The following is a 13,418-nucleotide window of genomic DNA, read 5'->3' as shown; positions in this document are numbered from 1 at the left end:
ACGGCTGAAAACTTACTACTAACAATAATTAAAAAAAAAAAAAAGAAGTTTAAAATATGAAGAGTAAAGAGATGAAATTAAAGAAGGGTATAAAAAGAAAGGGAAGTTTGGGTGCATGCATATGTAATATGTTTAATGTTTAAAATTTGAAAATGGATGGGTAAGTAAGGAAGAGGGTGAAGGGTCGAGTGTGGGATAAAAGTGAGAGTGAAAATGGTAGAAAGGATTTTACGTGGGAAATGTGTGGGGCATAGACACGTGCAAATGATGGCTATGTCTTCCCTTAATCATCATTTCCCACCGCTTCTTCCACTGTGTGGGTCCCCTTCCCTTAACATCATGCCACCACCTAAATCACACGTCCCCCCCCCCCCCCCCCCCCCCCCCATCATTTTTCTTTTCTTTTCTTTTTTTTTCACTTTTCTTTTCTCCCCTTCTTCATACCATTCTCGAATCATTCCATTTCCATTTAATCTTTCTTTTCCTAATTCAATTCTCAAATTAATTTAATCCATGGTTTTCAACATAAAATCTTTTAAATTTAGTTTAGTGATCAGATTGAAATGGTGGAGGTAGATTTACAGTGTAAAATTGTAATTAATAAGGAGGGAGGGAGGGAGGGAGGGGTTTAATTAAGTGGTGGGTGCTTAAAAGAGGACAAAACAGAGTCAAGAGTAATGATGTTAGTACTAATTTCAACACTTTGATATATGATCATCATTTGGCTTCCCCCGCATTCATCTCAAATCAATCTTCAATATTATTATTATTATTAATATTAATATACTTTATCTTTTGTTGGTCGTATTCTAAAAATTGAACCATAAAACTAATGATTGGTTCCGTAATAAATGAATATGGGCGGAAACTGTGACGGTGAGAGGCACACCGTGCGTCTGGACCCAACCCCCAACCCTTACTTATTTCCCTCATTATTATGATTTATGACGCAACAATATTTCCCCCCCTGCTTTTGCCTTTCACTACGTGGGGGAATCTCTCTCTTTTACCTTCCACCTCCATTTTCTTCTTTACATTCATTCAATTACTTCGTTTCTATACTAATCATGCACTCATTTTCCCTACTTTTTTTACACACTCAATTCTCTTTGACCCATTATAACTAATCATACTTCTCAAAATTATCCACATATACGTTTTAGTTCGTGGCAAAATTCATGTGGAAACGAGAACAAATTTATTTTAATAAAAAACATAAAGTGATTAAAAATAGAAAAACATGTCTATCAATGTATGCGCATGACATGTTACTTACCTACTTTGTTCTTGTTTGATGTGTTAATTGTGGTTTGAATTAAAATCATCCATGTTAATATCTATTTTGTTTTATTATTTCACAGTTTTTATAAGAGGTATAGAACCTTTTAACTAGCTCAACCATGTTATCAAATAAAATAACTTTTTGTTTATTTTATGTATATTAATATTTTGGTCATGTATAAACTCAACCAATGATGATATAATATTGAGAAGCAATTTTGTATTGTAACAACTCCCCGATGTACTAGTACTTTCTCAAATCTTTTATGTTTATATCGACATCTTTTTTTTTTTTTTATTTGATTGAATTGAAACACTATTTATTATGTAAAATTTCAGTAATTTATGAATTGTCCGAACCCCCCAAAATTTTCAGTGTTATGATTTAATTACCTAACTTGCAAAATATATGGTAATTATGAAATCAAATCCATACATATTTCTTGCCAGATTCTTCAATTCTATATTACTTTTAGATTCAATCTTTCATTTTGATTAATTCTCTACAACTCATTTTTGTCCCCTATCGCTTTCTACCATTTAAGTTGCTTCGTAAAATTTCTTGAAAATAAAGTTGTTGTGTTTAGTAATTTTTTATATTGCTGAAATACAACAACATTCTCTGCTGTGTTAGAACCATTGAAAAATCCATCACTGCATTACTAGGAAAGAGAAATATACTTGGAGGAAGTAATTTTGTTTTAGTTAGAACAATAATTAACCCTATTGTAATTCATTATAAAAAAAAGAAAAAGAAGAAGAAGAAAAGAAGAAGAAAAATGGTGTGAAAAGAAAAGTTGATATTAGGACAAATATAATTAGTCCGTATTTGCATGGGGTCGTCCTTTGGTTTCACCAAGCAACAGTTTAGCAATTGGAAAGCAGTACTGTCCATTCGGTGGCATCAAGAATTTGAAGCCATTGAAACTTGTGAGACATAAAATGTAAGACAAGAAGATAGAATAATTGAGAGAGACGAAGAGCTAGCATTGGGGCTTAGCTGTCTCTTAGTTTTACACTACCCAAATCAAATCTCATTAACATTTCTTTTTTGTCATAATATCTTTCTGCGTCATTCTATTATTTCATTCCCATCTGCACACTTTTAATCTACAGTACATTCTTATCTTAAATTTCTCTAATTATTTCCACACACCTTACCAACATCTCATTACTTTTTCCATATATCGTCCTTTTTCATCAAATGGGTAAAATTTAGATTTTCTTTTTTTGTCTTATATGGTGACACCAAATATGGCCGAAAGCTCACATGCGGGTCCAAACCTAAAAAGGAATAGAAGGAAACACACGTCAAACAAGAAAAATTAAGTTAGAGTCTCAAGTTTCAGGTCGATCAAAGACGAATTCAAAGAATAATCGAGTCAAGCTCGATGCTTTTTATTTAACTAGACTAACTAAAATGCAAGGACCTTGCAACCTTAACAAAGGTCACCACATTCTCTTTGACATCGTTAGCATCACACATAACCCTAAATAGATAAACCTTCTTTTGATATTGCTAGTGCTATATATAACGATAATATAAATAGTTTCATTCCATAACTTCAAAGAAAAAATAATTAATCTAAAAAAAATGTTTACTATTGTTTTTACTTTCTTCTTCTTTTTGTGTGCATAGACGAATTATACATATGTTTTACACACCAATGCTTGAAAAGCGAAACAAGATTAGAAAAAGCCACTTCAAAATCTAACCTATAAAAAATATACAACAATATACCTGCGAACTTGGGAGTTTGGAAGTTATTGTAATACATATATTAATTCTTTGTCATAATGATTAGTTTATATATATATATATGTATAAATCAAAATTCGAGTAAAAATGAGGCCTTAATATGCATGGAGTAATGAATGGATTTGAAGGGAAAAGAAGTTAGATGCATAAAAGGGGATATATTTATATATATATATATATATATAGATAGATAGATATAAGGGAAAGAATGAAGAGGCCACGTGTCATGTATCCGTACACATGATTAGTGTGCGTATATAAATGGCGTGGTTTTCTCTTTTGCGGTTTAGGCACACGTGAGTCAGCAGATGCCTTTTGATTAAAAGGTGGGTTAGAGAGAGTGTAAAGCCCTAAATCTAATCAAATCATAGTTATGGGAACAAAGTTAAAAATTTAATGATACTATTTACCATTGCCGACCAGGTAAAAGTTTAAAATATATATATATATATAGAGAGAGAGAGAGAGAGAGAGTGTGTGTGTGTGTGTGTGTGTATGTAAGAAACGACACCGTTAGAAGGGTGCAGCTGGCACATAGACAAGCGTGCAGAAAAGGGAACAAAAACATATATATATATATTCTATGGAGGAGGAAGAAGTAAATAAAAAATAAAAGTGGTATATATTTTGGAAATTGGGTCAACAGTTCCCAACGAAGTGTGTGGTTTTTTGGGAATATTCAAATCCACATTCGGACCATTCTTCCTTTGTTTACACCATATATATATATTTATATATTTATATTTTCCTTTTTCTTTCTTTTTTCTTTTCCTCTTTGCCACCACTCGACACTTATAATAAAGAAATCACGACGGCTTTCAATTCTTCTCTTTCTTTTTTTTTTGCTCTAACTACAATAATAATTATTTATTTATTTAATTATCTAATAACAATTTATTACATGCCAAATTTTTATCTTCTCTTTTCTCAATTCTTTAGTCTAGTGCAAGAAATAGATAATCAAATCAACCAAAGTATAACTCTTACTTTTATGCTACTTAAATAAACTTAGTTGGCTAGTTTGAACTTGCACCTATTTATTTCACCAACAATTTTCTTTGCGTTGGAATATTTATAATTTGTGATCGACGACCAAATACGGTTGTTAGTAAGCTTGAGTCTAGGAGTGATGTGCTCTGGTGAGGGTTTAGAGAAAATACTTCGAAAATTAATATTATGTACATATCTAGTATATCTATGTTAATTTGCGATTTGAACTTTTCTTCTATTTAGAAGAAGTGAGAAAATAGTCTCCATGCCTGTAATATATTTCTTTTTTTCTTGTGTGTGATTGGACTGGATTGAAAAAAAGGTGTGTAGGTGTGTGTGTGTGTTGAGAGCAGCGTATGTAATGATAAAAAAGGCGGGGTAAAGAGTTGGGGGTATTGGCATGAAAAAGTATAGGGATTGGAGGAATGAGATTTTTGTTTTGTTATTTGGGTGTGTGTCATAGTTGCTTTGGTTTTCCAGCTTTATGGTAAAAAGGTTGAGAGAGAGCACCGAAAAGCAAAGACACCTTATGATGAAAGCAAGAAAAGAAAAACCACCCGATTTGACTGCCCAACTCTCTCACACACTTACCCACATGCATTGCAGCTCATTTTCTCATTAATTCTCTCATTCCCTCTCTCTCTTTTTATTTTTCAATAATATTCAAATTTACAAATTAAATTTTCCCTTTCAAAAAAAAAAAGAAAAAAGAAAAAGAAAAAAGAAAAAAGAAAAACTAAAGATAATATATGCTCTCAAGTCAACCTCACCTCATCATTTGGTCTTGCTTCTTCCAAACACCACCTCATTTCCCACTTTCTTTTCTTTTACCAATTATAATTATGGGGTTTGCGTTTGTGTGTGTATATAATAAGAGGTGGTGGGTTTGATCCAATTCTTGACCATATGGTATTAAACATGAAGGTTCATCAGTTTGCACGTGGATTTTGGGACGAACCCTCTCTCTCCCTTGGCTGCAAACGCTTACGCCCTCTTGCTCCTAAACTTCAACAACCCACCTCCGATAACACAACCACCACCACCACCACCACCACCCTCACCACTTTCGACCTCAAAACCTTCATCAAACCCGATTGTGGTCCTCGCAAACCAGGTTCCTCCCATGATCACAGCAAAGACTCTTCCTCCTCTTCCTCTTCCCTCCAGGTAACTAATCAACAACTACTCTTTTAATTACAAATATACTTCCAATATCTAAAAAAAAAAAAACCCTTGGTCTGTACAGACAGGGGTGGAAACGCACCCAGGAGGGACACGGTGGAATCCAACTCAAGAACAAATTGGGATATTGGAGATGCTTTATAGTAGAGGAATGAGGACTCCCAATGCCCAACAAATCGAACACATCACTGCACAACTTGGCAACTACGGAAAGATTGAAGGCAAGAATGTTTTTTATTGGTTTCAAAATCATAAAGCCCGTGAACGACAGAAACAGAAACGCAACAGTCTTGGTCTTCCACACTCTCCAAGAACTCCTCCCCCTCCTCCCATCATTCCCGCCTTCCACACGGTACGTTTCGGAAATAATCTGGCATGTCTTTTAATAATCATTATCCCTGCTTCCATATAAATTAATCATAACACGAGGAATATAAATTAATTTGCAGGGAGATGAAGATAGTCCGTACAAGAGGAAGTGCTTGTATTGGGGTTTTGAGTGTTTGGTAGAAGATAATGGTTTAATGTGTAAAAAGGAGGAAGGTCATGATAGGACTTTGGAGTTATTCCCCTTGCACCCAGAACGCTGATGATCCAAATTTTTTGAAATTCAAAAAAAGCAAAGAAAAATTGCATCTTTTTCTATGATCATAAGTTGTTATGAACTATCTTTTCCTTTTTCTTTTCTTCTCTCGTTTTCGAGAAAAAGAAAAGAAAGGTCGAAGAATAACAACTACCACTTCTCTTCTTTGTACTCATGTATGACGTACTGCCAAATTTCTTATGTGAAAGAAAGCGGAGGATAAATCCTGATTTCTATTCCTTTTCACAAAACTTCCTTTAGTTTTAAGTTAGTGAGAAAAACGGTTCCTTTTTTGAGAAACACTTTGTTAAAATGGAAGGCTTTTTTAGGTTAAAAGTGAGGGAGAAGCTATATTGGACACTGAAGTCCACAAGGGGCTACCTTCCTTCTTGTTTCTTATCCTTTTTCTTGGATTTCAAACTCTTCTTCCACTTTTTTCCAATAACTAATATAAATAAATTCCGAAACGTTAACATAATTTGACCACTTACGAAAGACTTTCATAAAGTGGCATATCAACCCAATCTAAGGACATGAATTTTCAACTTTTCTTTTCCAAAAAAAAAAAAAAAAAAAAACTTTGAAGAACTGTTGTTAAATTGTGACATGCATGTATTTTAATGAGAGAATAGAAGTGGAAAGTGGGGGCCAATCGTCTTGGAGGGAAAAGTTGAATCACTAAATTTGAAAAAAAAAAAAAGTTGAAAAAGAAATATTAATGTGATTTGTTAGTGTCCATTAATTTCAAATATGATGATGATGATTATGGAAATATGGAAAATAGGGGCAGCTATGACTTCTTAAATAATTGTCAAATTTATCTTTGTCTATTAGCATAATTGACAATCGTCTGTTTCATAATGATGATGATGGAAATTTTTTTCCTAAATAAAAACAAAACATTCTAATTTTTGTTATCTGTGTATTTCTTCTGTGTCATTGTCCATTTTCAAATAAAGAGATTATATATATGTCTTGTATTTCAATAGAGTACGATCATATTTTTGCTTTTTATTTGCTTGCCACGTGTTTGTGTTACGTTATATATGTTTCATATTTTTTTACACTATATATAATATATATTCTTGGTTCTTAGGTTGTTTCTATCTTTTTCCAACTCACTCTGGTTGAATCACTGCTTGTAAAGTGATAATTTTTCTTTTCTTTCTTAATCTTATGTGATGTGTGCTTGATGTAAGCTGCAAAAAGGTAAGTGTATTTGAAAGTGCAACCACAACTAAAAAAGACTAACTGATCCACTAATTTGGTTTGGTTTGGTTTTTATTATAGGAATAGAAACTCTTAATTTGTCAGGGAGAAAATTATAAACTGTTGATTTGGATCTGTTCTTTTAAGGGTGTAGTATATATATACTCTTAAAAACAAACTCCTAACGCTTAGTCTTTAATATTAAAATTATTATGGTGCTGGTGCATGTATATATTTGTTGTTACGTTGAGAAAAATTATTAAAGTTTGGATACAAAAATACCCAAAACTGGTAACTAAACCGACTATAATCTGAATTGAACAAGCATTGATCCAGTAGATGTTTTATTTATTTAGTGAACATCGTTTTAGTTTCGTTATTTTATATAAAATTAATTTGTTGGTTAGTCCAATAATTGAAAAAACTGAACTGGTTTTCACTCCAAGTGTACTGCAAGATGTACAAGGAAGTGTAATTCGTTTGGTATTATTAGGAAAATTGTTTTTTTTTCTCTTCCTGTGTAGTGAAATATATTCTTCATAGATTAACAATTTATTATTCTTCTCTCTTCAAAGACAACAAATTGTAATTAAACTTGGGAACAGATGATCTTCATCATATAGTAAAGTTTAATTACCGGATGAATGAATTGTTTTTTTTAGCCTATTGGGAAGAATTACACATTTAAAGTGTGTTTACTAACCTGCCAAAGTTATCATTGATGATTCAAAATATGTTCTTAATCTTAATTAATAAACACCATTTTAAAATATTGGAACAATATATTTAAACAGTCCCATATCAGAGAATACTTTTTCTGTTAATGTGGTGTAACCAAACTAATTACTTTTTCTTCAAATAATTCAAAGTCAAAATCAACTTAAAACTTTTATAGCTAATACATGTCAAAACACATGCCAAAAAATCATCGCAATCGGCTTAAAGTCTAGCTCAATTAGAACAAGATACACATGAATTTCCATATAGTACAACATGGTATGGTTAGAGTCAAATTTTTACATTTATTTTTTATTTAACGATTAACATAACGAATTGGGTTTAATAAATGGGTATATCATATTCTACACTATACATATAAAATAAAAAGAAAGAAAAAAGGCTAGATCAGTATTACGTATAATAAGCCTATCTTAGCCATGTGTGTTTGTGACAGTTTAGCGCGACTTTTGTGCATGCATGACGCATTAATTAATAGTAAAATTAAGATGGTCGATGCATAATTGAATAAAGATATTACACAACAAACGTTATTTTATCATTAACGGAGCCTTTTATTCTTCCTTTTATATTAAAAAAGGATAATTAGGATGGGATTTTGAAATGATTATCTGGGGGTATTTTTTTTTTCTTAATTAGAAATTGGAAAGTTTAGTTTCGAAAGAACAAAAGAAATTAAAAACCAGCTGTGTACAAATGTAATGATTACAAGAGGAAGGACTTTAGCTTTGATTTTTTTAATATAATGTATATATATAATAGGAAGAATAAAGATACTTTAGCCAATTGATCAATCAAGTAGATCGTGCTAGATTCTCGTGGGCCACATGCCCTCTTCTCATTTCACATCTTAACAAACTTCATACTCTTATTCTATCTCATCATCTTCAACCCAGACTTAATATATTTTACAATAACGTCGAAACGGTAAATAGTACGAGAAGAATATGAACAATTGTTTTGGTCAAGCAATAGTTACCTATCATTCAAATATCAATCTACCTATGATCACAAATTTAAACCGACACTCTTGTAGAATAATAATTAATATACATATTTCATATCAACTTACTAAGCTCAATTTACTAAAATTAAAAACTGAAGATATAGATGATGTTGTTGCATACTTAAAATATAATTGAGAGATATTAGATATAACATGTTTTAGTTCTTATTTCTTAGTATGCATCATAATTATTTTATGATATTAAAAGCTTTTTCTTAATTGTTATGGGGAAAATCTTTGAGTGATTGATTATTATTTTTTTTAATGGTAGGCCAAACAATCCACCTTTGCTCTTTTCATTTTCATTCTGTTTTTCAAAATAATAATGATAAAAAAGGGACAAACAAATGGGGAAAAAAAAAAGAAAAAAGAATTAGCAATGAGCCTTAATTAAAAAATTGTTAAGGAGTTTATTTAAAAGCAACTTTTAATACTTTGGTGATCATGATTGGAAACACAAACTTTAATTTGTTGGTCTATTTTATTTAGATAAGTAGTCTTTTTTATCCTTTAAATATATTTACTATTATATTCTTAGATCTAAAACTCAGTGATTCATCGCAATCTGAATCTGTTATCCAAACATACTTCTTACCTAACGTTCGTCTTACAAGAGTACATCCTAACTACGAACGAGAAGTTTTAAATTTAATTTTAAAAATATGAAAAATATAATGAATTTTAGATTTATTAACCTACATTGATATTAAAGACGGAACACAAATATTAATGGTAAAATTGTAACGTTTCAAAACCTAAGGACGAAGTTGAAACTAAGCTCAAAAATTAAGAACCAAAGGCTTAACATTTTGAAACCTAGGCCCAAAACTCAATAACAAAAAATGTATTTTTCCTGCCTAATTAAATGTCTCTCTTGAAAATACAATACACCTCGAGGCAAGAACATTCAGCCTTTTGTTTTTGTTAATAGTTTCAAAATTTATGTATGTTTTGTCGATTTTAATAAAACCACTGCATTTATCTTTTTTAACGAATACTTTGATACATTTATAGGTTATATTATATATATTTTTTGTGCAACCCAATTAAAGGTGTAATAATTGTACGTCAAAGAAAAAAAAAATTCTCATTTTTTAAACATGCATTTTCACGTGAGAAAGAGCTTACGAAGAGATAAACGTAAATAGACAAACTGAATAAACATTATCATTTTAAAAATGGGAGCATATCCAAGCATTAAGAAGGAAAAGACTTTCCGTTTTGAACTTACAAATCAAAAATTCAGGCAAACTTCTAATTTAATAGACTAAAACATATGTTTAAGCAACTTATGTAACTCTTGCTCTTTGTTTAGTTCATGCACAATATCAACCATCAAAACACACACAAATTTCAACAAACCTTCAATATTGGTTATCTTTGAGGTATAAAAAATCAGTGTTAAACTAAACATGTGTTTCATAATTTAGAAGAATATTAGTTTTGATATCATTTTCAATTGATAGCTCATTTAGAAGGTAAAAGTTGCATTTACTCAATGTTAACTTATTAAAAAGTATAAGTAATTTGATAAAATTGGATGTTAAGTAATGAAGCACAAACCAAAATTTCTGAAAAGAAAGAAGAAAAGGCCCAAGCCTTTAAATGAAGGCCCATCCTTCAATTTCAGTGGTTTGGCCCAAATGTTCATGGATCTTTAAAGCCCATTTCGATTAGCTTCTCCCTCATATAGTCTAAATATAAATATATAGGTTGAATTACATATTAAAATTATCATTTTTATTTAATAATAGATATGTCCAGCTTCAAATTTAATTCAACCCATCAATACAATTAATATGTATGAAAAAACAAAATAACGTAATGACACAGTGACTATTATTCATTTTAGTTTGAAGCATTCAATATATATATATATATATATATATTGGTATAAATTTTATGGTATAAAATTTGATTTATTTGATGTAAGATATTATATACTTACTTTTTTAATCGTAAATATTTGATTTATTTTTTCTTTTCTATATATCATAATCAGGTAAAACACTAAATGCTATAGTAAATGTGCTAAAATATTTATGGTAAATAAATATATCAATTTCGTACTCAAAATATCAAATTTTGTATCTATATTTTCAGTTATATATATATATATATTTCTTTTCATTATGAAGAATTATGAGTAATAATCATATCTAAAATTCTGGCTATAAATTGATGAATGCCTCGTCGGCTCCATCTAAACTGAATTCATCAAGAAAGGCGTTGACTTACTCTCTTAGTTCACTTGGTCTTCATACACCAAACACCATTTCTCCATCAAAGTCCCAATCATCGATTTTACTTATCCATTGTTATTGCCTAAACCAAACCATTCTAGGCTTCAATTTGCAATCACATTGATGTTCGTCCATCTTCGATCCTAATTCCCAACTTCACAATCTGTTCATCAACTATCTCAATTCTCAAAATGGTCAGTTTGTGTAGTCTCATCTTATGCTGTTTCGTTCTGTTTCCACGTGATAGAGCCACAAGGGGGGCATTGACTGAATCCTTCTTTACATCACTAAGTGACAATCACATTACGATTGTGCTATATATATTATATTTTTTGGATGTGTTCTTATCCCTAGATCTCCCCCCTTGTGTTGACTGATATATATTTTTTTTCTTTTCTTGTTTATTTCACGTCCTTGAATGTTTTATAAAATATGAAACCCGAAGAGTCATTTATGTTGGTGTCTCTTCCGCAGGACTGTGTCGTTGCCTAATTTATTGGGGAGGAGAAATTTTTTTGGCTCTTGTGATATCTTATTTGAGTCTAAATTATAATTTAACCATCTGATTTGACTCGACAAACTCTCCTACACGAGGCGTTCAATTTTCATTGCTTATAATATTCATCCCGGTCCCACGTTCATTGACAAACATTTTGATAATTGATATATGATATGGTGGCTTATTTATTTATTTTTAGTTTTATAGTGGGTATCTTGCTTCCTTACAAGATTGTCTGATGATTTTGTTTTTTTTAGCAGACGTGGTATTATGTACTTCATCGAATTTTCCCAGATATTTCTTTTTGCTTGGGCAAAGCAATTGATCTGTAAACGTTGTACCATACAATTTATAGTCTTTTGGCATCATTCTACTCTCTATTGTAAGATTGTTATAGATGGTTCAGCCGTGTTAATGAATATGATTTTGTTAAAGGTATAAGTTGAGAATGAAGAATCTGCACAAAATGCAGTAGGTAAGCCAATGGAATGCTAATCGATAACTTACAAATCTGGACTTGGATACTTTGCTTGTGGAGGCAGAAGAGATCAGTAGATGTTTCCCTGTTGAACATTTTCCGGGATGTGCGAAAATCAGTGTTGTAGAAGGTTATTGGGAGGTGGAAGTGTTTTGGTTTTGTTAACTTAGGAAACGCACATGATTCTGTGAAAGCAACGAATGTACTTGAACAATAATCGGCTAAGAATTCAAGAGCTGATTGAGCATAGTATAGATGATTTACTTGCTCCGGATATAAGTCTAGTTGATAGCATTGATGATTACAAATTTACCGTAGTGTTATACGAGTTGCCACAATTTCCTCGGACTACATTTCTTATTTTCTTTTTATAATAAAACCGTGCAGTTCCAACTTCATCTTCTTTGGAGTAGTAATTGACAAAAATTTCCATCTGAGCTCCTGTTAAATTTATAGAATGTCCAAATGTAGGTGCTCTCTGTTCTATTTTAATGTCTTGGGTTGTGACCCTATGGTTCTAATAATTTGATATTAATCATGCACTTTCGTACGCAAAATTTGTTTCATAGACAAGGAATGTAACTCTTATTCATTGATTGAATCTGCTGGCTCTAATTGTCTCTCTTTTAGTGCGGAGTATATTTCAGGGAGATTATTTACTTGGCAAGACAAAAATATTAAGATTGCTTGTAAAGGAAACTGACCATCTCCTTAATGATAGACATAGTTCTCCATCTTCCATAGCTTTTCTTTTTATGTAGAGCCGTTAATAATTGGATTTTGAGGAAAAAAAATTGGAGCAATCATATACGACTTCCAGGCTGCCGGCTCGATGGTTGCTTGTCTCACTTTCCTGTGTATGTTTTTGATGTTCTCTATATAGTAATAGTACTACTCGAAATTTCTGGTAAAAGCTCTCTTCCATTCATCAAACTACTGTTATGAATAAACTCTTGAATATGTATGCATTTTTCAGTAGAACTATGTGTTGTATGACCGAGATTTTTACATTGTCTTCTCACAAATCTGAAAATAAATGTTTATGTTATCATTTCGTGTGCTTTCATAGTTTGTGAAACTGTAAGACTGAGAGAAATACATACCTTTTCTAGATGCTTGTGACCAGGGAGTGATTGTGTTCTAACTTAAAAATGTAGCTCTTTTGATATCAATTCAGTAATGGTTCTTCCTACCATTTTTGCCCATTGACAATCTTTTTCGTAACCCTTGGCTTAGATTTGGATGGCCTCTTTTGGTACTTTACTGTAAGAAACAAAAATAAAATTCTCTTAACTTGGCCTGTAAATTTTTCTCATTACTATGTGGATATGATGACTGATATTGATAATCTTGGCAATCACGATGGTGGTAGAAGGGTCAACCTCAGATGCTTTGAGGGTTAGGGCGACTCGAATCATGGGCCCGGGATAACCAAATATCATAGAGATTG

General features: G+C 31.5%; 1 protein-coding gene and 1 long non-coding RNA gene across 2 annotated transcripts; one reads left to right on the top strand and one right to left on the bottom strand.

Moving 5' to 3' along the window:
* Positions 1-4,821: 4,821 nt before the first annotated feature.
* On the top strand, positions 4,822-6,046 carry LOC103487871 (WUSCHEL-related homeobox 4). The gene is made up of 3 exons (XM_008446378.2): positions 4,822-5,197; positions 5,277-5,564; positions 5,662-6,046. The coding sequence occupies exons 1-3, from the start codon at positions 4,937-4,939 to the stop codon at positions 5,800-5,802; spliced, it is 690 nt and encodes a 229-aa protein (XP_008444600.1). The 5' UTR covers positions 4,822-4,936; the 3' UTR covers positions 5,803-6,046.
* Positions 6,047-12,525: 6,479 nt separating this feature from the next.
* LOC127148499 (uncharacterized) lies at positions 12,526-13,207 on the bottom strand. Its single transcript, XR_007819526.1, has 2 exons — positions 13,072-13,207; positions 12,526-12,994 (listed from the first exon to the last, which is right to left on the bottom strand). It is a non-coding gene; the product is annotated as an uncharacterized LOC127148499 (long non-coding RNA).
* Positions 13,208-13,418: the final 211 nt, after the last annotated feature.

This window comes from Cucumis melo, chromosome 3, assembly GCF_025177605.1.
Source record: "Cucumis melo cultivar AY chromosome 3, USDA_Cmelo_AY_1.0, whole genome shotgun sequence".
In the NCBI taxonomy this organism is placed as follows: Eukaryota; Viridiplantae; Streptophyta; class Magnoliopsida; order Cucurbitales; family Cucurbitaceae; genus Cucumis; species Cucumis melo.
The sequence above is the reverse complement of the archived record's forward strand: the minus strand, read 5'-3'. Positions and strand labels throughout refer to the sequence as shown.